This window comes from Gallus gallus, chromosome 3, assembly GCF_016699485.2.
Source record: "Gallus gallus isolate bGalGal1 chromosome 3, bGalGal1.mat.broiler.GRCg7b, whole genome shotgun sequence".
Classification (NCBI taxonomy): Eukaryota; Metazoa; Chordata; class Aves; order Galliformes; family Phasianidae; genus Gallus; species Gallus gallus.
Window position 1 is genome coordinate 11661578 of NC_052534.1, and position 24714 is coordinate 11686291.

The 24714-nt window shown below is 42.7% G+C and overlaps 2 protein-coding genes across 4 annotated transcripts in view; one reads left to right on the forward strand and one right to left on the reverse strand.

Annotated features, from left to right (window-relative positions):
- The first annotated feature begins 472 nt into the window (after positions 1-472).
- On the forward strand, positions 473-19056 carry BFSP1 (beaded filament structural protein 1). Its single transcript, NM_205151.2, has 8 exons — positions 473-1002; positions 7072-7132; positions 11263-11358; positions 12236-12328; positions 12896-13003; positions 14354-14574; positions 16619-16704; positions 17707-19056. The coding sequence occupies exons 1-8, from the start codon at positions 632-634 to the stop codon at positions 18642-18644; spliced, it is 1974 nt and encodes a 657-aa protein (NP_990482.1). The 5' UTR covers positions 473-631; the 3' UTR covers positions 18645-19056.
- A 1520-nt stretch (positions 19057-20576) lies between these two features.
- Positions 20577-24714, reverse strand: part of PCSK2 (proprotein convertase subtilisin/kexin type 2) — a 97391-nt gene continuing 93253 nt past the window's right edge. For all 3 annotated transcript variants that reach the window (XM_004940214.5, XM_046939646.1, XM_040697849.2), the window contains one exon: positions 20577-24121. In XM_004940214.5, the coding sequence (XP_004940271.2) occupies positions 23635-24121 (487 nt within the window). In that variant the 3' untranslated portion in view covers positions 20577-23634. The remainder of the gene's footprint in view (positions 24122-24714) is intronic.

A 24714-nucleotide genomic window follows, 5' to 3' on the forward strand; every position in this document is an offset into this window, starting at 1 on the left:
GTAGACATAATGCACAGGAAAGGCTGATGTGATGAAGTATGAGGTGAGAATCAAATGGCCAAAGTTTGTAGCTGGAGCAGGAGCCATGCTGACTTTTATATACCATAATGTAATCCCAAACAACTGCAAAACTGCCAAGTAACAAAATCAAACTGTTCCATCCATTCGGACCAAAATCCTGGCTCAGCAGGAGGCCTGTACACAGCGCCTGGAGATAACAACAAGGGACAAAGCTGTCCCCTGCAATACAGCCAGGATAGGCTTTGAACTCAGCCTCTGAAACTGCAAAGCGCTCATTTTGTTGTCCATGGATAATCCACCAGGCAAAAGCTGGACTTTGCTCTCTTTTATTCCGCCTGTGCAATTGCCATGCTCAAAAAGAAAGCTCTTCTGAACTGCTGACGCCTGGACGGGCAGCCCCAAGGCGGGGCCATTGGGATTTATTTAGTTCACTGCTGCAGATGATGCCTTTAGTGCCACAAACTGCCCTGGAGACAAGTCCTAATCATCTGGGGGGTGATTATGGTCAATTCTTCCTCCCCGAACCCCCCAGATTCAAATCAGATCCAAACTGGAGAGACAGGCAGGCACGGAAGAGGGGACACCGGCACAGCACAGCCCCCCCGAAGCCATGTACAGGAGCAGCTTCCTCCGCGAGGTTCGCAAGGAGAAGTACGAGCGCTCGGACGCCTATGATGAGCTGCGGGGCTCCCCTGAATTTGACAGCTTGGCCCAAGCCCAAGGCCTGGAGAACCTGCAGGAACTCAACGAGCGCTTCGCCAGCTACATCAACCGGGCGCGCGTGCTGGAGCAGCGCAACACCATCCTGCGCAAGCAGCTGGAGACCTTCCAGCGCATGGATGAGCTGGTGGGCTTGGACGAAGCCTTCGCTGGGCAGATCGAGTTCAACCGCCAACGAATGCGGGAGCTGGCGTCCGACCGGGCCAAGCTGGAGAGGGAGGAGAAGGATGCCCAGCGCATGCTTGATGAGTACCACAACAAGTAAGGCTGGAGAAGGGAGGGAGGAGATAGTATTGCTTCTGTAGTTATGTCCTAAGGATAGGTTTGGTTGCTGGCTGCTTCTCTTGCATGGTGATGTCCCTCCTCGTGTTTCCGACTTGTAGCCAGGGATAGCATGCAGCACATAGGGAGCTCCAGCTCTGCTCTTCATGGTGTCCCTGCTACTAGAGGGGCAATGTTCCTTCACCATGACACATGCTGTCATTTCTTAGCTTTAGCAGAGCTGTGCTCTGAGCTGCCAAGAGGGAAAAGACCAAGTAGAAAAACATCCTGGCACAAAATGAGTCATGTGTCTGAATAGCAGGGAGTTACAAGACTCCAAACACCTCCTGAAACATTTAGGACATCTCCAAGAAATTATTGTTATTTACAGGTGTCATAAACCTGAGCTAGCCTCTACAGATGCAGAGAAAAAGAGAGAAGGAAAAGAGAGAAAATAATTATTTTTCTTGGTATGTGAGAGGGATTTGCCTAGTTACCTTCCTTCTTTTCCTTGCATCCCAATATTTCTGGCACATGCTACTTAAGCAATACCTGTAAGAAATTTTTCCTCAAACTTCATTTCTCTTTAACTTTACTGGCGCTGTAAATAAGAGCAGGAGAATTAGGGGCTGAAGCATGCAAGTGCCTTCCAGACACACGTAATCCCTTCTCTTCAGCAGCATCTAGTTTTGGCCATATTGCCTAATTACTTCTACAACAAGACCTGGTGCATGTTGCTGATAAAAAGACTGACGATGGAAGAGAAGGGAAAATTTGGCAGCAGTGTACAGGCTGAAGTGAAATTTTCACTTCCCCACTGAAGGGTGGGAGAGGAACACCATGTAAGCTACTTTGGTTAGAAACACTTCTCACTGACAAGGATAGGAAGGAGGCAAATGAAGTATTTTCAAGAAGTGATCTTGATAGAAACACAGCTGCTCCCAGGCAGTGCTCACTGGACTCGCCTAGAACATTGTTAAGAAGGGAGGAGGTGAATCAGCCGGAGCATCACTGTCTTGATGCTGCAGAAATATATGAGTCACTCGAGATTTCATCCCTTGTCACCACCACAGACTTTGGTCTGACCTTAGCCAAATCACATAATTTTTCAGTCTGTTCCTCTATGGATTTCCCTCTCCTCTGGACTAGTAAGTTTAAGACTGATTGTATTTCCCTTCAGTTTCTACAATTGCTTGCATTTGTTTGGTTTTATTTGCTCAATTGGGAAGAGCCAGAATGCAGGTGTGAGGCAATTGGCAATGTGACCATCTGCATCTTGAGGTCGTAGTTTGACAATCCATCACTCCGAGCAGCCATACCACCCTAACACGTGCTCATCCTGCCCTCCTGAGCCCAGCGTGCTGCTCTGCAGTGCTGCCACTGCTATTCATGGGGCAAAAAATGAGCCAGCCAAAATAAGTAAAAATCATTAGCTTCAACCCAGCCCTGTGAGCTGCCACACAAAGAGCTTGTGGGAGCTGCGGCACAAACAAATTCCAAACCCTCATCTCTGTTTCTCATCTGACAACAGAGAACAACCCATGCAGGTGCACTGGGGCCTAACACTGGAAGTGGTCAGAAATTCATGACTCCCTGGCTGCGAGTCAATGAATAATGAGTGCCAGATTAAGCAGTTCTGTGTTCCAATAACCGTGAGCAGGAAATTCAGCTAAGAGCCAATGGTGTAATTTAACTGTCAACTTTGATACTTTTTTGTATGTTTTAATTAAGCAGTGTCTATGAGATTTTGACTAAACTCAGTGCCAGCTGCGTATCAGTTAAAAATATGTGCAAAATGGACAGAAATACCTTTTTATAGATTCCTGCATCCAACTACATGCTTGGTGGATTAGTGACCTGTACAACTCCCCATCAGCAGGATCTGACACAGCATCACTTGCTTTTTGTTAGCACTGTTTTGCATAGGATATGAATGGGTGGGGAAGAATGCAAGGCTCTGGAGGTCAGCAATACTCATAGAAGGCACTGTGCTTTTAGAAAATGAGGTTTAGGACCCAGTACAGTGGTATTTAGTGATTTCTCAGAAAAATTAATTGGTGTCTTGTCACACAGCCCTGGGATGTTCACTCAGCAGCAGTAATCAGAAGTAAAAAGGAAACTCTGTGGGATAATCAAAGGCAATTTGGTGAAAAAGCAGCCACTGCCCTTGCATTGCAATGGCCTTCTGTATCTGCAGCTTTGACCTTTGAACTTCTGTTGGTTTGGATGTAGCCTAGGTGAATTTGGGCTTTGTTTTCCCCCTTTTGGAAGCTGTTCAATTTGACTTGCAGAACAGGTGTGAAAGCTCTTTTAAAGACTGAAAAATAAGGTTGGTTGGATTTAAAACAAGGCCACTGCCCCAGCACTGTGCACCCTCAGTGCTCACCCTCTTTCCAGCTCTCAGCCATCCTGATGCCTGTGCTTTCTACTCCTCAAATATGGAATGATAACTATCTGTGCTGTGTTGGGGCTGTGCCACGTTCCTACAGCCAGAAGTGCTCCAGTACTGCAGAGCTGCTCTCCTACCTGCCTCTGCCTTCAGTCAGCAGCACAGTGTAAGGGTTTCTTGGTTCATTTTGGAACATAAAGCACCGACTTCTGGTGTGCTAGGATTGATGGCATCTCTTGGAGAGTTGTGTACTGAGTAATCACAGAATCAGATCATAGAATCATAGAATGGCCTAGGTTGAAAAGGACCACAATGCTCATCTAGTTTCAACCCCCCTGCTATGTGCAGGGTTGCCAACCATCAGATCAGACTGCCCAGAGCCACATCCAGCCTGGCCTTGAATGCCTCCAGGGATGAAGCATCCACAGCCTCCTTGGGCAACCTGTTCCAGAGTGTCTGTGCTTTTCCCTAAGGCCAAGAGTTTTAGCTCTCACAACCCATTCTTTTACTCACATTCACCATTAGGGAAATAGATTTAAAATAAGTACAGTACATGCTGGGGCCACTGTGTCTGTAAAATTTGAGGTGCTGAGCTGCTGGAAAGTATATCCTAGGTTTAAATTTATTTTTAAACCCTCTGTAGGCACGTCCATAGCTTCTCAGATCACTGTGAATAATTCAGACTGTGCCAGGGGAGAGTTTGTTCCCTTGAAGTTAGAAAAAAGCACAGTGATGAACTGTTTGGATGCGACTCATACAAGGGCTAATTATGCTAATTTTTATAGAGCATCGTTATTACAGCAGTGATACATCTGTTTGTGGGAAAGGACTGTATTTCTCTCTCTGTGATATCTGGAAAGATGCTGAAACCCAGATTTTAGCACCCTCGACTGAGCAGGATTAATTAATTTCAGGAATTAAAAGTCTTGCTAATCGATCATTCCATTTAACATTCATTCAGTGCTAATACTGTGGGTTTTGCACACTGCGTGATTCCCTGGAAGTCACCAGACACAGAAATAGGCACTTGGTTCTCCCATCCACACAGTGATGCTCAGACAAGCTGGCACCCAATCAGAGAAACTATGCCGACGAGGAGAAATGAAAGCAGGTAATACAACACCAGAGCTGGGACCTGCTGAGCTGATGATGGCTGATGAGCGCTGGCAAAGATGTCTTCAAGCCTTGTCACCGGGGGTTGTCTCTGCATTGCTGCCACTACTCTGGCCATAGTTTTATCCTGCAGCAGCTGCAGGTGAGGAGGTCCTGTCTGCCTCCACCCACTCCTCACCTGCCGAAATATTGCACTTTGGTAGCAGCTTTCTAATAACGCTGGTAGCAATCTGCTCACAAATCAGCAGAGCAGAGCCCACACAGGGCTCATCCCAGCCTTTAGGGCGTGAAATACAATCCTTATTAGCCTGTCTGTCATCCTCATAGGACTGACGTCTTGCAGTTTGTGCTCTCTTTGGTGCTCAAATGGTTGCTGTTTCTGTTGAGAAAAGGCTGGTGAAATGCCTCAGGGAAACTTATACCTAGTAGGAAAGTTTTGTCTTGTCTTGTGATGTGCTGAGAAGCCTCCTGTATTGATGGAAAAACTCAGTAGGGCTCAATAGAGAGGCATCATTCCCGTATTTCTGTATATTAAAGGCACAGACTTGACACCAAATTGAGTATCTGTCTGTTGAACCTCACTAGGATGTATTGTGAATGTTTTCTCTGTGGGGAGGAGACAGCCCTTGCATTGCATCAGAGACAAGGTGTGAATGAGAGGGGCCTTCCCTGCCCCATTTTTCAAGGATGGTCTCAGCCTGGCAGCAGAAGATGGGAAAAGTTGTTCTCAGCATTGCTTTCCAGCAGAGAACAAAGCCCAGAGTCAGGCTTCAGTCCTACATACCCACTGGTCACACAGGGCTGATGCCTGTAGCTATGTAAGGGCTCAAGGGGCTCAACAAATATCTGTAAGTAGTCCAGCAGTGAGCTACTAACCTCAGAAAGGTGAGCTAATGGGATCCTTTACATCTCTGTTCTGCTGCGTTTGAACCTGGCAGCCACCTCCACTCTATTTCACTCTGTGCAAAAAAAAATAATGAGTAATGCTTTTTCTAAAGAGTCCAGAAAGATTTGTTAAATCTGTAAAGCTATTTGACTGGAGGAGGAGGAGGATTTTTTTTTTTGTTCATTTAAAGAAGCAAATGAATCTTATGGCTCTGAAGGTCAAGGAAAGGTCAGCTAGCAGCTATCTGAGAAATGTAGACCTCCTTTAAACGTCTGCTAATTACTTGAACTTGGACATCAGGTTGGAAGTGTAAGATCATGAAGCTTGTTAGCCACTACACTTACATACATTTCAGCAGCACAGAGGCTTGCGTGTTGCATCATGAGATCTCTGAAGCATTTCTAAGTGGTCCTTCACCCTTTTGCACTGAGCTCACGGGGTACATTAATATCCCTTAAAAGCAATCTTCATTCAGAGAATAATAATAGAATGCTATCAGTTATCCACAGCTCATGGCTGACAGGTGGATTTCTGTGTATGTGACACAGCAGAGATTTGGATTATTTGAAAAGCAAAGAAAATGTAGCTGCACCTTTTAGTCATGGGAAGAGTTTTTGAGTGAGGACCTGGCAGCTAGCCAGGTTTGAAAAGGCCTGGATGGCACTGGGGCTGAGATTTAGTCCCTGGCACTGTTGGAATTTTGCATATTACTAGGAGTGCAAATCCATCTTTATATCGTAGCCACGTATTTGATTTTCCCAAGCTGCTTTATTCTTGCCCAGTTGCCACAAAATGTCAAGCGTCCACAAAATATTTATAAGATAGAAAAGTTATTGGAGGTGACTTATCTAATAAATAGCAGAAACAAATGCAGTCTTGCTTTTGACGTTGAATATTCTTGGTTGTACCCTTGGAAGTGAAGCTTGTGTTACTGCAGTTTGGCAAAAATAAATTGTTTTCGTTTTGTTAGAAAACAGCAGTTCAGCAGAGGAGGCCCAGCAATTTCACGGTATCACAGAATCGTTGGAGTTGGAAGGGACAATCCAGTCCAGCCCCTGGCAATGAACAGGGGGCAGTGAATAAGCACACTGTACATCCACTGTTCACTCTGTATAGAAATATGCACGTTGTGCACTTACTGAATTTTTATAAATGCACAACAGTTGGTGGCTAAATGTAGTCCATACTAAGACTGACATATGATTTTGACTGAACTAACGTATGAATTGACATTGAAGAGGCCACAAAACTTAATCCATCAAAGTATCCTAATAAAACATTATTCTTATGCAATCAATGTACAAAATTGCAACTTTTGTTTCATGTTTCTGTTATTTCAGTCGTTCCTGAACAACATCAGTTAAAACAGAAAATCAAGTACAATGTAATTAAATGCTAATGTAATTAAATGTTAATGATTCAGTGACATGCTAATGTGCCAGTGTAGCAAATGCCCATGTAGTAGTCACTGATGAGAGGTGGTCACTGTAGCCCAACATCAATCCATTACGCTTTCATTGTAAATAATCTAATTCTTGGGTAATACTAATGCATAAATATATCTTCTGCGACTTCTCAAGGTTCGTATCTTGCATTAGAGTGAAACATATATTGTGCATGATAGTGAAGTAAAAAATGCAGTTTGTAGAACTGAACTTCATATCCTGTGTTCTATTTGCAGGTACCGAAATGAACGTGAATATCAACAGAAGCTAAAAGAAACCCTTGAACGCTTAAATAAGGTAAACCTGGGAAAATGGAAAAGCAAAGGTCTTTGTCAGTTTTTCTCTGATTTTTTGACTGTTTAGGTACCTTTAAGAATTCTTACTGGTGCCTAGCTGCTTTTAACTGAATTTGTTGAAAACATCGGTATCAGCAGAACACAAAGTTCCACATGAGCATAGTCAGAAGGAAGGTATGGGTAAAGACCCAGCAAAATGGGAAAGAAATAAAGAAGGATCTTTTCATTGCTATTTTTTCTTCCATTTCTAGTTTTAAAGTATCTTCTACCCAAGAGATCTCATGTACACCCTGTTTATACGTGTATATATTTGCTCAGTGCTGGCTGTTAACCTGTCAGAGCCAACCAGCCTGTCCCTGGTGGGTTGGGGCACAGGTAGACAAGGAAAAGGCTGACAACACCCACCCAGTATGGCCCTACATCCTTGTTCTGTATGTGGAAAAGGAGAAGGCAGTATTGCTGTCCAGAGCCCACAGTCACCATGTCCAGATGCCATCATGCTGCAGTGATCTAAGGAGCAGTGCAAGGATTTATTTTAGCTGTCATATAACTAATTCACAAAACATCTCTTGAACACTGAAGGCTCTATCCAAGTTTCCCTTTTATTTAGGGTTATATGTCATTTTAAAGTTATTTCTAGTGCTTTAGAAATAGGAAAAGGAGCACCATAGTGGCATGCACATAGATATTCAAAGCAAGAATGTGGTGTTAATAAAGCCAGGAGGTGTTAAGGCAAGTAGGTTGAGGTAGAGCCAGGATTATAACCCTCATCTTCTGTTGAGGTCTTAATTAGCTTCATGGTCTTAATGACAGTTGCCTTCTTGATAAGTGTTAGCAAAGAACTTTTCTAGTCTGGCTCTTGCATTTGTGTTCTTTCCTGCTGGTTACAGACAGTTATCTTAATATAGGGCTAAATATGTGTTTACTATGATGCTGGTGTCCTATTTTGTTCAGTTTGTTCAGGCCAAGGATCACTGGTGTTTAAGAATCCTCCAATAGCTCGCTTAGTGCCTATTTCTAAAGATGTACTTCAAAATAGGAGTTCTGTTTTGCATGATGAAAGATTTCAGATTGGGAATGATGTTCTGGAAGTGTTTTGGAACCTGTAATAACACAAAAAGATGTCGAATTACAGGGAAAAATGTCTTAGAGGAATACTTCAGGCAAATGCTTACAAGGCTAATCTAACCAGATGGCAAGGAAAGCCTGATTCTGGTTACGCATCACATGCTGTCCACAGCCCATAGCCTCAGCTGTCCTCAGGACTTCATGAATTTTTCAATAAGACCAGGGACTTGGAGGATCTACTGTCTAGCACACCTCTAGAGCATCACCAGATGGCTCCTGCATTCATTTTGGGACCTAGTGTTGAAATGTGTGTTGATTCTTCTACATCCAGTGTGATTCTGCAAATTCATGTTTAGATGCATTTAATAATTCTATTCAGAAGACAACTTTTCTCTGGGTTTGAGTCTACACACAGAGGTAGGAAGAGCCCATTTATTAGTCTTATGGAGAGTGATGATCATGCAGCCCATGTCTAAGAGTCCACAATAAGACTGGAAAAAATATGTTTCTTGCTAAGTACATTCGGGTTTCTAAACAAAAAGAAGGCACAAAAGATCATGATTTGTTCCTTTCTTAGTGCAGCATGAGGAATGGTTACACAGAGCTGCTGTTTCCCGAACTAACCTCAAAGGAATATTAATAATAATAATAAAAAATGGTCAGAGAAAAGATAAAAGTTTTATAACACATTTAGGAAGTTTCCAGACCAGGTCTGTGGGACAGCCCAATACATTTTCCTTTGCTAATAGCTTTCACTTGAGTGAAGGAAGTTGTAGTATATCTTTCCTCAGTTCTGTTTCTCACAGCTTATCCTTCATCTTCTGTAGTGACAAACAACTGCTGGTGGATTTTTTTCTTGCCCAAGACAAATGGGAGGAGATGTTTCATGTGAGCACGGTCACAATGGCACATTCTTTTATATATATTAAGAAAATGTCTTTTACCTTTTCCATCTCCAATGAACTGTAGACCTTCTGCATCAGTGTTGTTTTCCAAAGTGCTCACAGAGCTCTCACACACCCTGTGAACTCTTAAAAACATTGGTGGTCAGTATTTTGTAAGGCATAGCTGGAGCTGGAGCTGCTGGGTCCATCTTCATTATTCCTCTCAGCCGACTTGTAGGTGAAGAAATGAGGATTGATGGACCACTCCAGCCACAGCCAACATGATCTTGAGCTGCAGGGAGCTGTTTTTAACCCAGACTACAGCTAGGCTGCTCCCAGCCGCCCTCATTGCAGCAGCTCCTTGCTTTGGGGCACCAAACACTGAGAACACGGTTGACTGTATGCACAGTGCACAAGGTGTAGCCTAGAAATGTGCATAAGCAGATGTAAGCGTTTGCCTTTTCAGATAGAAGGAGAATCAGTTTGGGAATCAGCAAACAGTGATTCTGTTGATGCTGCTTTATCACTTGGATCAACATTCTGGAATCAGCATGTAAGGCAGAATGGTTTTTGTTTGGAAGCCAAGTGAATAGCGAATACTGCAAAGTTCAGGAGAAGATCTGTAGGCGCTGTATTGTTTTATTATAAAGCATTGTCAACGAAACAAGTCTGTTTGAAAGAAGGAGAGAAAGCAAAAATATTTTTCCCCTTTGAAGGAATGTTTGGAAAGCTGAACACTGCTTTTGCTTACTACGTGCGTAAATATGTGCTTAGCTAAGGACTGAGGGGCTTTTTTGGCTGCCCACAAGCCTCCTAACGTCACCATTGTTGCACTGATCTTCTACTCAATGGGATGGCAGCGGATGCAGAAAAGCAGGGTGCAGTCATGATGACTGGCTGCGAACGTGCTGGTCTGGGTGAGTTGCTGCCTCACAAAGCAGAGAGATGGCTCTGGAGCAGAGTGGGTCCATGGGCGGCATCCCAGTGCATCAGCAGGCCTGGCTGGGAGGCTTGGCAGCATAATGAAACAGCAGCATCCACACATTTTTGGAATAGTGCATGCTGTGCATGTTAAAAAAGAACAATTCCCTTCTACCAGTCACATGCTGTGCCTGTAGATTTTAGCATTTTATCTTCAACCCATGATCTGCTCACTGAGACAGAATTACACAATAATGGCAGGTCCATCATTTCAAAGGGGCACCCTTCAGTCTTGTTATTTTAGTAATGAGTCAAAAATCTCTTGCTCTTAAAAATCAACATGGAGGGTGACACTGGCTCAGCCCTCCTCCTCTTTAAACTTTTCCTTTTTTAAAAAAGTTGGAAGATGGGGAAGGAATGCATGCCCTCCTGTTTTGGTACGATGGCTTGAGGCTCAGTGGGGATTTTTCAGCTGTAAAGCACCGCAGTCAGGATTTATATCCACCAGTTTTCAGTCCAGTGAACTATGAGGTCAGAGTCCCACGAAGTATGGCAAAGTTTTCTTTCTATCAACTTTGGGACTACCACGAGTGACGCTGATAGTGAAATTCAGGTTTGTCGGTATGTTCTTATCTCTAGCACCAAGGATGAGTTTGAGTCTTTGACATATACATAACAGAAAGTTCTGCAGTAGACCAACTTTTTGGGTCTTGCTCATCTGTCATGTTTAGTTCCAGAAATGGCTCCCAATCTGACAAATATTTGTGATATATGAAAAAACACCAAAAGGAGGAGTGGAAATAGTTTGGACCAGTCTGTTTGTTTTCAAGGAGACTTTTCACTGAGGATATTAAAAATGACTCAAGATGCCCTATCATAAACACTAGAGGAATCAATGCCTTACTCTCTTGATGTCATCTGTTTAAGATTCATGCCCCATTGCAATCTTTTAGCATTACAAATGAGTATTTCATTGTGTCTATTACTCGAATCCCAGCATTCACAAAGCATACAGTAAGCATATTTTGACACTGCCTATGTGAAATTGTACCATAAATTACATTTATGCAGAAAAACAGTGTGTACAATGGGAGAACATGATGTATAAAGTGCTTATTGTTCATTGCTTTCAAAATATTTTTATTTCTCCCAGTAGACTTCAGTTCTCCATACACCAGTGAAGTGATTCACATGGTGGATCAGTGGCACTTCACCCCTATGTACTGACTGCGTGTCCATGTCTCTCTGTGCATTGTAGGAAGCGGATGAAGCACTGCTGTGCAACCTGGAGCTGCAGATTGAGTCCCAGTTCCTGCAGGATGACATTAATGCCACAAAAGACAGATATAAGAAGGTAATTTGCTGGATTTGCCATCTTTTTTAGAGTTTTCTTCTAGAGACAGGTGTGAAGCTTTATCCTTCTCCATGGTCTGTTCCAGTGGCCAATAAAAGGAAATCTAGTTTGTGTTTTAGTGTGTAATTTATATATATAGTCAGCGGTCACAATAGCAACAGCGTGGGACGAAGCCCAGTGATTAGGTGGCTGAAGGCATTCAAAGTGACTTACTCAGAATCCAATATCTACAGCAGTAGCAATGTTTTGAATTTCTTGACCTGTTACCATGATGTGGGTCCCCTCCAGCTGAGGATATTCTATTATGATTCAACCCAACAAGCTGATCAGGCTGTCTTACATTTCATGCTAGGAAGTTACTGGGTTTGTGAAAGGGAAGATCCTGATTTTCTGGGCTAGAGCATTCTGGTTAGTCAGTGGACATTATCCTGTGGCTGTACAATTAAGTTGCTGCCAACTCTAATACGTGCATCCCCCTTCTCCTTGGTAGGGCACTGGGACCTTGTAGCAGGCCAGAGTACCGTCTTTGCCACTTTTGAAAGAAGAAGCTCATCTTTTTAGACCACATGCAAATATATTGTTTGGTCCTCGTTTTGAAAATGTACTGTAAAACTAGAAATCACATCATCTTTAATTAAGACTATGTAGTACATTGTAACCTAGGCACATACCTGTAACATACCCCAAGCACAGTAAAACTCTTAGGACATGAACAGTTTAAATCAGGCCTGAAATTACTTGGCAAAAACAAGTCTTAACATGATCTGGTCTTCTATCTGTTGAAATAAATAAATATCTAGGAGTAAGACTCAGACGTGTAGAGCATTACAGGCAGCTATGATATTTTATGACAACAATGTTTTTTGCTTTACAACAGAACCTCATGGAAATCCAGACCTACGTCAACATTTTACAGCAGATTATCCAGACAACCCCTCGTGTGTCCCCTATAACTACTGGCATATCTGAGGTAAGTGTTGCTGTTGGTAAATGCATGCTGCAGGGTCTGTACTAAGTAAAAAATAATCCATGTTTATTCTTAAAGCACACCAGATCCCCCAGCTAGTTAGATGAAAGCTGCAACAAATGTGATTAAGAACTGAATATTGAATATGAGAAAAAACCTAATTGTAGCTTTGTAAAACTGAAGTGAGCAAGAGAAGGGACACTGTGTTAGACAGGTGCATGTCAGCATAGGTGTTAACTGCAAAAATGGGTAGTTCAAAGGTGGTGGAAGAAGCTGTGCTTCCAGTGTGAGTTGGAGCATGTTCCAGTCTGAGTAGCTGCATGAAGGACATTCATTAGAAGAAGACACAGACAATCTACTTTCAGCACAAGCTGTGCTTTTAGAGCACTACTGTATCACAGCTTTTATTTTTTCTCATGCCACAAGGGTCTTTTTGAGGTTCAGTACCCAACTTTCCATTTGTCCATTGTCCTTTTCTGTTTGTACTTATGGTTTATTTTCAGTGGTAACTTTTCCTTCTATTTAATTGAAACGAACATTCCTGCACACATGTTGTTTTCTTCCAACCAGGAAAAACTTGTAGCAGAAAGGAGGATCCCTGTTCTGCAGAGCCAGCTGGAGGAATACAAGAGCATCCTCTGCCAGCTACAGGCTCAAAAATACAAGCTACAAACAGAGGTACTTCCACTGTTAAACATACATGCAACCATGACTCTATAGTTTCTATGGGCACATGTTAAAAACTGAGAGATGAAAAAGGAGAGGACAGAGGGGACAGGAGATGGAGCAGCAGAAGGCAGCTGCGGTGAACAGAAACCAGTCATGTAGAATTGCATATGGCACATCTACCTCTGTGAAATTGAATGTTTTCTTAGTAGATAGATAGGACTGGAGAATGATCACTACATCCTCTCCAGGTGCAGCTTCTTTTGGGCCTCAAGATGTCAGTCCTCTGTATATGTGAGAGAGGATGACTGTAGTGGGATAAAATAGCTTTTGTGGGATTTGAACTCCTTTTGATAGCCACAGCAGCAGCTGAGTGTAGTTTTTTCTCCCCATGTTACTCAGGGACAGCATACCCCTTGTCTTTTCCTCAGACTCTTTCTCAAGTCTGATCCTTTGGTGGAAAGGACACATGGGCTCTGGGAAGGGCAAGAATCAATAGAGTGGCAAGGTGAGACTGTAAGTCAACGTAGAGTTGAGGAGAAAATAGCTATCTCCTGGCACCTGAAGAAGCATGCTCTGTAGGGAATTAATCATGCTGCTTTCAAAATCAAATCTTCGTATCTCATTTAGAAAGAACTTCTTAATTGATTCATTCTCAGGCCTTGAGATTAAGAGTTAAATAACTTTATGTATGGAACTTGATAACATGGTTGCTTGTGACAGTGAAGGCTGGATCTGATGGCTGAATTGCCACTGAGGTCCTTTGTTTTCCATTTTCTGAACATGACAGCTGTGTGGCAGTAAGTTTATCAATTCCACCTTCTCAGCAGTGAACATATACCTGTATGTTCATTGGCGCTCTTACAGTGTAACTGAATCAGTGCCAAGAGACTTAGATCCTAAATTTATTCTCTTAAAATGTTTCTGGAAATCCTGCCTGTAAAATGCAGAAATCATTCAGTTATTGAAGAATCCATTGACCAGTTGTAGCCCCATCATGTTTTTGTGAATGCACCTCTTTAATAAAAGATGCCTGAAGGGGGAAAAAAATTCCAAGTGATAGATCAACTATAACAAATAGCCACACAGCAGATGAAAGTGAGAACAGAGTTGGTCAAACAGCCTGCGTTAAGTCCCATCCGTTGTTTTGGAAGGATCTCATCGCCACCTCCTGGTTAGCGTATGTTTCAGTGACTGGCACTTAAGACTTACTGCACAGACGTTACTTTTGTTTACCTCTATGTGTCAGCAGTGCAGCTCAACAGATCACGTCTTGCTTTGTATCCCCTTTGAAATACCTATCATATGGGGATTCCCAATAATTCAGAGCTGATTCTGTTATTCACCAACTTCATTTGCCAGACAACTATGCTGGAGCAAGCGATAAAAAACACCCAGGAGAGTTATGATGACGAAATTCAGCTTTACAACGAGCAGATTGAGAACCTCAGGAAGGGGATAGAAGAAGCAGAGAGGACCTTGGAGAAGTACACTACTGACTGCCGCCAACTGGTGATCTACCAGCAGTCCCTGGAGAACGAGCTGGAGCGCTACAAGCGTATCATTGAGAATGAGGACAGCCGGTAAGGCCGGGTTCCTGCACTTTACTGGAGGGCCCAGGGGTCTCTCTTACCACATTTTGAGAAGAAGAAAAAAAAAAAAGGTATTTTCAAGGGCATATGATCTATCTATGGACATTTCACACCTTTCATTGGTATTTTTCCAACAACAGTCTACATAGATGCAAAACCTGCTCATGTCCCTACTGAAGAAAGGGTCAGAGCCATTCTGTGCTTCTTTCAGTGCATGGAGGGTCAGAACCATGTGGAAGCAAACTGAATGCCCTCTCCACTGCCTGTGTGCAGTGACTTTTGCTGGAGCATTCTGGGGAGGCTCACGGGGCCCTGGGCAGGCAGGCCAAACGTCCTGCAAAGCCAATTACTGCTCCACAGCAAATCCACAGCAAGGGGGGAAACAGAGTGTAAGAAATGTGTAAAGCTTTGGATTGTGTTGAGGTCTACCGAGGAGCTCTGGCACCCTCTAGTGTCAACCATCCGCCTCTCCAGAGGCTGACTTTCAGCACCCCATGTTGGACAGCGCGTTCTCATGAGGGGTATCCAGTAGGGTCATTCTCTGCATTGAAAGCCATGTCTAGGCCCTCTCTCCTGGCTGTGGGAGGAGCTGCAGCCCTAGGCTAGGCACGGAGATACCCATCAGAGTGTCTTCACATCCTCCCAACAGACGGAAATACTCACTCAAATTCTGTCAGAGCAGACTGGTAAGGCCACGGATGTGGTGACTGTTTGCATATAAGCCAGCCTCTCATTGCTTTTTGTTGCCGTTTTCATTTTTAACCCTTAATGCTACCAACTCCACAAATATTTTCCAAAAAAGACTGCTCAGTTTTCCTCTTGCCCTTCTGAAGTCAGGCATTAGCAGGTAATGTCTAAACATTACCAAATTTCATATTTTACTGCCCAGCTTTTACAAAGTGATGGTGTCATTTGATGAATACAATCTCTGACACGTTCAGAGAGATTGTGCTGTTCAGGAATGATTTGTCAGTCCTTCATTCTTTGAAAAATCACATCTATTTCAGTTACCTCAAGGAGAAAAATCCCCACTGCACAGAAACCTCCTACAGGTTTGGCTGTAGGGGAATGTAGGTAATGCCACTGCAGCCATTATTTTTTCCTTTGATACAAAGTTACTCTCATACTATAAAGGTTAAATAATGTTTATGAACGTATCTTGGATATCAGATGCTAAGGCAAAGGATAGCACTTTTCTCTGAGATACTCAGCCAGCTCCAGGTTAAACACAGAAAAAAAGCTGCCTTGTTGCAGAGGGTCACTGAGGCAACTGATTGAAAAAACTGCATGTGCAGTTTTGCATCTCCTTCACTGCACTGTACTGGGGGCTGTTGTATAAGTTGATTTCAGTTGAAGCAAATGTCATGGTCCAAGACTTCTCCCGTGCACTGACAAGCTCAGAAACCACGGGAGCTGACTAACCTTGTGGCTTCTGATTTCTTTGCCAAAGAGGGGCTCAGCATGGGAATAGCTCTTTATCAATAGCTTGAATATTTCTTATTTTTTGGTACTTAGAGACTTGCTAAGGTTTTTTTCCTCTCCCATGACAGAAGAAGTCACTCTTAAATGATATAAAAGGAAAAACAAAGCTGTGCCTGTTGATATATGGCTGTCTGCTTTCTCATTTGCATTATATTGCCCCTTCATCTAGGGCAGGTCTCGTTGTCCATGTTTTGTCCCAAGCAGTGCTGGAGGCAGAAGTACAGCAGGTCTTGTAGAGGCATAGCTTTGGGTAGGCATAGATGGACAGTTTGCCATCCAAATCTTCCCTTCCCTTCAAGGTGTTATGATAAATTACAACCTGATGCTGCAGTTCTTTACTATCTATGTACATCTCACAGCTCCTGCTGCTGAAAGCTAGCCCAGCTCCTGTGGAGGCACTGTAGCTGCATTGCTCCTACCACTCTCTTTATAACTCCTTACCACAGAGAAATACATTCTTCCTTCAATCTCCACGTTTAATTTTGCACAATTTCACTTGCTTACGGTGGAAATGAGGGGGAGAGGTCTGACTGTTACGCGTCTTCTCCGGCAGGTTAAACTCTGCTATAGCAGGAACGCCAGTCACACTCTTCACGCAGATCTATAGACCTGTCCAGCCTCAAGCTTCGAGGGGAAGAGGTAAACCTGTGACATGTCTTCCTGTGTCTGTCATGAGCAGCATCACTGTAATTTAAGCTGTTTTTCCATTTGTCTTTCATATGAACACCAGCTATGACGGCCTCGCTAAGTGAATGCAGCAATTTCAGCTTTCCTCAGCTGGCTTTGAGACAAGCTGTCCAAGGCCAAAACCTCAAGCCAACTAATTTCTTTGCTTATTTTTGCAATTTACTACTTACTCCAATCAACAGAACCAAGTCAAAAGACACCTAAAACTACTGAAGGAGCTGGAGTTTGTTCTGCTGACTTGTTGCTAATTGCTGTCCCACACTTCAGCCATGTGCAGACAGCATCAGGATGTGGCTAGTGCTGCAGACTGGCAGAAAACACTTTTTGGTCCTGTTTATGGGACATAGAATCATTCAGATTGTAAAAGACTGCAAAGATCTCCAAGTCCAATCCCAACCTGTCCCCTCCATGCTCACTAACCACATCCCTCAGTGCCATGTCTCTACAGTTCTTGACATGGTTACTTCTAAATGAGGTGTTTCTGTGGTGTTGTAGGATTGCCTGTTTGAATTAGGGTGTTTATAAACCCAGTGATGAGGGCCAGGACCAAATAGAGAGGACACACTTTGCAAGAAGAGAATTTTGTTCATAGCAAGATACTGTAGGTACTAGCATACTGCATCACTCACTGCAGCTTAAATCCAAGGTCTCTGGGGTTTTACTGACAGCAGACCACCCTTCAGAATGAAGACAAGCTGGTTTTAGGAGTACAGGTGTAATTTTTCTAACTGTTCTGTGAAATGTATCTGTTTTAATGGAAAAGGATCCATAAGGCATGAGGCCATACCCACAGGTTATAGATGTGGCTATCTCAGATGCACAATGACAGCTTGGCCAGGGGGGCTGCTGCATTCAGCTCTCTACCTGAGGCAGTAAGAGTGAGAGATGACTCTAGCATTTGCAGCAGCTGTGTTCAGGACTGTCTGTTGTTTGCTTTGTTTTCATTCTCCCTAGATATCACCCAGGCTATGCAAGAGATTGCCAGTGTAAAACCCAGACAAAAAGCGCTGACAAAGAAGCTTTCCAGGAAAAAGGAGATTATGTCTAAAGACATAACCGATGGGCTCTCGCCTGAAAAATTGTATGAAAGAACTGTGGAAGTTTTTGACCAAGATCAGCTAGAATTTAGACATGAAGGTTCAGTCACATGTGAACCTGGGCAGGAGGAATTAGAACTTGTTGAAAAAGAAGCAGTCCCAGAGGATGTACCCGATGGAGCCCAGATAAGTAAAGCCTTTGATAAATTGTGTAACCTTGTGAAGGAGAAAATAAGAGTTTACAAGAGACCGGAGGCTAAAGTTGATTCCCACCCCAAAGGGCGTTATGTGCTGGTAACAGGGGAGGAAGGCTATGAAGAACCTTGCTTCTCATCCATCCCAGCTGGGGGTGGAATCACAGTTTCTACCAGCAATGGGAAGGTAACGATTGGTGGTGATGTGGAGCCCATACCAGAGCTGCCCGAACCTAGTGAACCATCAGAAAAAGAGAAAAGGGACATCTGTGAAAGGAGGGATGAGTTTGAAACCCAAGATAAACTGAAAGAGGAGGAGAAAGAAGACCTATTTGAATGGGGAAAAATAAGGGGGAAAATTGAACAAGTGACAAAGTATCCAGATGTCTCCGAGCCGGAGGCAGTTCCTTCCCCGGGTCTGATAAGCCCAGCTGAGCCAGGAGTCCTTCAGGAGACAGACCATGACCGAGAAGATAAACAGGGCCTCTTGTTCCGGGAAGCAGGCTTGCCTGGCTCCGTGAGCTACGAGAAGGTGGAGGTGGTGGAGTCCATCGAGAAGTTTTCCGATGACAGAATTCAGACATATGAAGAGACAGCAATGATTGTGGAGACGATGATAGAGAAGACAAGCAAGAAGAAACCAGGTGACAAAGGCTCTTAAGTGACAAGCAGTCAACTTGTCTGGCATAGTTATTAAATGATGTAATTTTTTTTTCCTGATCGAATGATACAGTAGTGAGATTTTTGCTGTTTGGTATGGAAAAGATTGATACTTTGATGGCAAAATTCTGTCTGATGTAGGCTCGCCTGTGTTGTAACGAATGTGAGACTGCTCCAGGACAAGGAGAAATGGGCACATCCTATGCAATTTAATTCCACAATAAGGACAAGTTGAAATCAATCATCATTACAGAGCTGCCTGGCTTTCCAAAGTATCCAGCGCAGATTTGCCAGTGCATATTCCTCTACTTCTCCTGTAGATGCCACAGGATTCCCCATCTCTCAGACAGCTGCAAATGTTAACTTGTGACATCCGATTCATTTAATAAAAGCTTTGCCTTCTACAGAAAGTACCCACTGTGGGTGTGTGTTGCCTTTACTGTTGAATAACAGACTGTACTGCTAAAAGTTAACCTATAGGTATGCAGGAGTCTTTCCAGAGGAGGAGCTGGAAATTAAGTTCTCTCACCCATTCCAAATCTCTCTCACTTGCTGTCTTTAACTAGAAGTGAGCTTGGAAGAACACTCTTTTTGGATATGAAGAAAAACCCGCTGTGCCTGAAATAAGCTCTTACTGCACATCTACTCAGAATAAAAATTGGAGTTCCACCAAAATAAAGCAGGGGAAAACCCTTCTAAAATACTCTAAGGGTGTTATTTTTTCCTTCACCAGTATAATAGAGGCATTTATGAGTGCAAACAAGCTTTTGAGCAGACTGCGGGAAATTCAAAAGATTCTTCATTTTGTTTTTTTTTCGTTTTTTTCTCATTGCTTATTTCCTTGGATTGTAGCATCGTACAGAGTTTGATGCTGCCACGTGGTCCTGTTGCATCCTGGTCACTTGCAGTGCTACAGAGCTCCATGTGTGCCTGGGGAAGCACAAGGCAGCACTCCTGCATCAGCTTCTTGCAGCTTCCAGAAATCCTTGACACAGGAGGAAAAAAAAAAGGAGAAAAGAAAAAGCAAAAGAAACCTTTGTGCATGTGCTAATGTGGAGCACTATCTAAAGTAAGGCCTGAATTCTGTTCTGCTCTCTGAGCTGCCAGCCACAACCATGGCAGCAGACGGTGGGCAGATCCTTGTATTTCTCTAAACATATAGGAAAATGATAGAGAAAAAACACTAGGAAGTTATTAGTCATAATGACAATGATGCAACATGTAGTAAATCTCATGATTTATGGATTATCCACTGCTTTAAATGCAGACTCTCAAACACCAACGCTGAGGCATAGCAATGAAATATGTGTGAGCATTTATTCAGGAAAGCCTGGGATAAGACATAGGTTACTGCAGACACACTGTCACTTCAGTGATAAGAAGAACTAGATGAGGAGATTTCCAGCTGTCCTTTACTGCTGCAGGAATGGTAAGAAATTACAGCTGTGGCTATTTTAAAACCACACATATGCTGTGCTATGGGGCTATGTGTGCTTAAAACCTACTCAAAAAGCATGGGCGGGAGGTAAAGGGAGATAGGATTTTTTGTGGATCGAAGTGCTCCAAATAGGAGAGAAAAATACTGCTGTGGTAGATCCTATTATTTCCTCAAGGCCAGAACTGCAGTTCAGCAATCACACATCTGCAGAGCTTCCTTTGGAGCCACTGGGTTTGAGCCATGAAAGCAATGCCCAAGGTTCTTTCCAGCCTGCATCCTTAATCTTCTCTATCCCATCCTGCCACAAAGTTAACACCAAGCCTGCTGCTCTTCTCCTGCTCCTGTCCACTCTTGTAGGATTGTGTTTGTTTTCTCAGTAACCAAGATGGGATATAAATTTCCCTATCAGTGTGAACAGCAGGAGGTTAGGAAGTCACTCCACTGACAGCAGTGTCTCCCGTGTAGCTTCAGATATGCAATGATGATAGGACCTGCCAATTTACAACAGCTCTTTATTTCACTTGGATTATAAAACATCATCACAGGGCTTTGGTTAAACAATATTCACCTGTTTCAAGAGTGTCAATTTCACCTTTATTATAAACGCTAACAAATTAACTTCATTTCCCATCAGCAGTATCATAAAAACTTAGTCTAACTTCTTGACATATTTTTCAGTGATTCCATGATGCAAAAATTCTGAAGAATGTGAAGTAGATCTCTATATTGTACATACACATAGCTTTAGATGTACCCATAGCAAACCTCACCATTTCTGTTTATCACTCATTGTGATCTTTCACTTTATGTCAACATTAGGAAAATATGATCAATCATAGCATTTTGCTGCTAAATAAGTTATTTAATGATTGAACAGAATTGCAAAATTACATGAATGCAATGGAAAGGGATGTACACATTAATCTAAGATTTCCACGTGGACTTTTCTTATTCCACATTCCAGAAGGCCATGAATATCTTCCAGTTTTGTCACACACAAAAGGTAATGAGGTGCGTGTATGTGTTATACATTACATACCGTTTGTATTCTTTCAATATTTATAAGCAAATGTATCACAGATCACAGAATCACAGAATGGCCTGGGATGGAAGGGACCTCAAGGATCATGAATATCCAGTCCCCCTGCCAGGCAGGGCCACCAACCTCCACCAACCTCCCCATTTACTAGACCAGGTTGCCCAGGACCCCATCCAACCTGGCCTTGAACACCTCCAGGGACCAAATGTATGTAACATACTAAATGTATGTAACATACTCTGTACATATTGTATGTAATACAGAGGGGTACCACAGGGGTGTTCTGTGCAATTAGACTTACAGGAGTATGCATAAATGTGGTAAATTCTTCCCTCTGGTATGCATATGCTGCTCTTTCTGAGAACTCGGTGCCTTCCCTGAACACCTCCTGCTGTCATTGTGAGCCCTTCAATTCCAAACAGACATGAGCAAACCTGTCCCCAAGCCTTTTGGGTTATGCCTCACGGTCATGGTTTGAAGTGGACCTGCCTTGTCCTTGGCTTAATTCTTAAATCTGAAAGTAAACACAGCTGACACTGTAATATATCTGAACGAATAACCAATAGTGCTTCAAAAACAGAAACCACACAGGGGCTGGTTCTTGTCCTTCTGACACCTGTGTTATCCAGGTGTGACCCTACTGCCTCTGCATGTAGTGCAGAACCTCTAAACAGCACGAGGCTGCTTGTCTAGGGTTTACAATATAATTCACATAGACTGTGAGTAGGTTTAGCTCTTTATTTTGCATTTGCATCTGGAAAGGAAAGAACAGGCCTGATGGAAGGATAGAAGGAGGATATTCACTTGAAGTAACAAGAAATTATACATTCTTAAGTGAACGTATGTACCATATAACCTTTGGGTTACATTTTTAATTTATTAGATAAATATTTGCATACTATGTTTATGCCACTGGGCATCTGATTAACCAGGAAAATTCTTAGTAAAACACTTTAGATGAATACTCTGTACGTTAAAAATACATAATAAAACTCTGGAACCAGTCACTGCTAAAACAGTGGATCTCTGAGCAGTGGATCTTGGATCCTGCAGACATCTTAAGCACCTGATTAACACCAGTGCTTCAGTAGGTCTGCTGCTTTTACTGTGAGTACTTGCAGAACCAAGACCCTTTATTTCTCAAAGGTTCAGTTTGGGCTCTCATACCTGGGAACCTGTAGTGGTTGTTACCTTGAGGAGTCCACACGGAGGGGAGCGTGATCTGGCAATAACCAGAGCGGACCCCAGGGCAGGAGAGACTGACTTATGTGTGAAAGGTGAAGGTGGGACTGACACCAAAAGCAAGAATTACTGACAGATCTTCCCAAATGCACTATATTTTATTTTCCGAAGAAGGCCAACATTGCATTACACATAAATTACATAGGCATATTTTTCTCCTTTAAATATATTTGTATAACACAAAAATAACAAATCTCTATTTTTAAAAGTGAAATTTGAATTAAAATGGTTTGGGGACTCAAGCTGCATTTTTCATATTTCCCACAGCAATTTGCTGACAGCCAGGCTGTAAACCCCAGAAAACAGGGGTCTGAGATCGGAAATGCTGACACGGCTGCATCTTCTGCTGCTGTAGTATAGAGCGTTAAGTATAGAAGTGGGCAGATGCACTTTGGCACACAGGTTGCAAGAAATCCTACAGATCATTCCCTATGTACTCATACCACTGCAAGATGGTAAACTGATTTAAATTGACAACATTAAAAAGAAAAAAAAAAAAAAACCACCCTGAAATTTGTGCTTCTAGAATGCCCTGACTGTTTGCAATGCACTTCCCTTTATCACCTGGCTCTAGCATTGCCTTGCCTTCCCAATCGCATGCTTGTTGCAGAACCATTCTGTGGCTGAAGTGTTAACAGGTAGATTGTCTAAGTGTATATACTAAAGAAAACTCTAAAACTGGTTTCTGAAAATTGGACTGATAATTTTTCTTCATCTCTGGATCATCTCCTTTTCTAGGGTCTAGTGCTATTTCAGTTGAACTCAGTGGGGAAAGTCCCACAGAAAACCTATCATTCAAAAGGAGCTGTTAGACATTCAGAGACCTCTCCAGCCAACCTCTTTGTAAATTCCCTCTCTCACAATAATTTTTTAAAATGCACCCATTATCACCAACAGCCAATATTAAAATTCACTCTTTTTTTTTTTTTTTTTTAAATACAAACAACAGTTACCACAAAAATATGAAGGGAATAGCTATAAGCGTGTTTACAGGTATTACCTATTTGTATGACACAAAAGAAAAATCATTTACAGTCACAAACTGTACATAGTATTTGGTGGGGGACAATATATTTGTGGTTCAGAGTAAAAAAATGATTGCTTTGGTGGTGATTAAAATAATTATTGACAATATTTAAGACTTCAAAATCAAGAAGGTGATCATTTGGCTACAGAGACGATCATTGTTATATGTCTAACACAGAGGTCTGGATAGTAGAAAGGTGAATAGAACGATCTGGGAAAGGAAAGACACTGTCATGCAGAACAGCTCTAGTTCTTGCTCAGTATACTCTTCAGGCTTCTCTCCACTGCTTCATCTAATTCTTCTTCCAGCTCTTCCTTCTTGGACATGGCCAGTTTGGACTGATAATCTTTTACTATTTGGTCTATGTATGGTGCACTCTGGGTCCCATGCAGCATCAGTGTCCACTCCTTCAACACACCCCGCTGCGGCACACCGCCAACAAACCCAATCTCTAGAACCCAGGTGCCTCGGGGGTCTTCTCCCCAAGTGTGTGTGGTCATGAAAGGCCATTTGTCAAAACCCACCTTGGAATCATCATCCCTTGGACGTCGGCTCAGTAGGATGGACTTGGTTCCCATCGGCGAGGTCATGTTGATGTTGAGGTCTCCTCGCCGAGTTGAATTCACAGTTATAACTGCTTGGACGTGTTCAAGGTAACGTACAAAATTCTCCTTCCCTTCACAAGCATCAGTTGTAAGCGTGAGGACCAGCTTGCCACTTGGTGGTATCTTTCTGCAGGTCCAAAGATAATTAAGCAAATTAAAAGGATATATACAGCATGATGGCTTATTCTAAAACCACTATTTGTTGATGCCCTAGAGAAAAACCTGCACTGTTTTCCTTATTAATACATTGAAAGGTAAGGAAATAATAGCTGCAAATCTAGCCAGAAAGAAAATGTTCTCTTTTTAGAAAATGATAGTAAAGCCCTAATTTGAAAATACATTATGAAATGTACACCTACACAACGAGAGAAAGAATACTATTAAGAAGTACATAACTGCTATTTAAGAAATGGTTAGATGTACTTAATAGCTGCCTCTACTTCTCACTGCTATTATTAGGTATTTGCATAATAGTGTGTGTTTTCAGTTAAAGAGCCATGAGTAGTTGGTTGTGTCAGTCACCTCAAAAGACAGCAGCAAACCACTCTGGAGCCACTTGCACAAAAATTCAGTGCAGCAGTTTTCAAGTCTGTATCCTTGCTGTGATTCGGAAACTAACATACACTTGTTTGCTGAGCTGCCAAATATGCATGCACTCACAGTGCTGTTGCACCCCACGCAGCTGAGAAAACCTGGGGAGGCATTAACACTGGCCCGGTT

Coding starts and splice junctions, on each gene's coding strand:
- BFSP1 (NM_205151.2), top strand. CDS start 632: ATGTACAGGAGCAGCTTCCTCCGCGAGGTTCGCAAGGAGAAGTACGAG. Junction 7,133..11,262: donor CCCTTGAACGCTTAAATAAG/GTAAACCTGGGA, acceptor TGTGCATTGTAG/GAAGCGGATGAAGCACTGCT. Junction 14,575..16,618: donor ATTGAGAATGAGGACAGCCG/GTAAGGCCGGGT, acceptor CTTCTCCGGCAG/GTTAAACTCTGCTATAGCAG.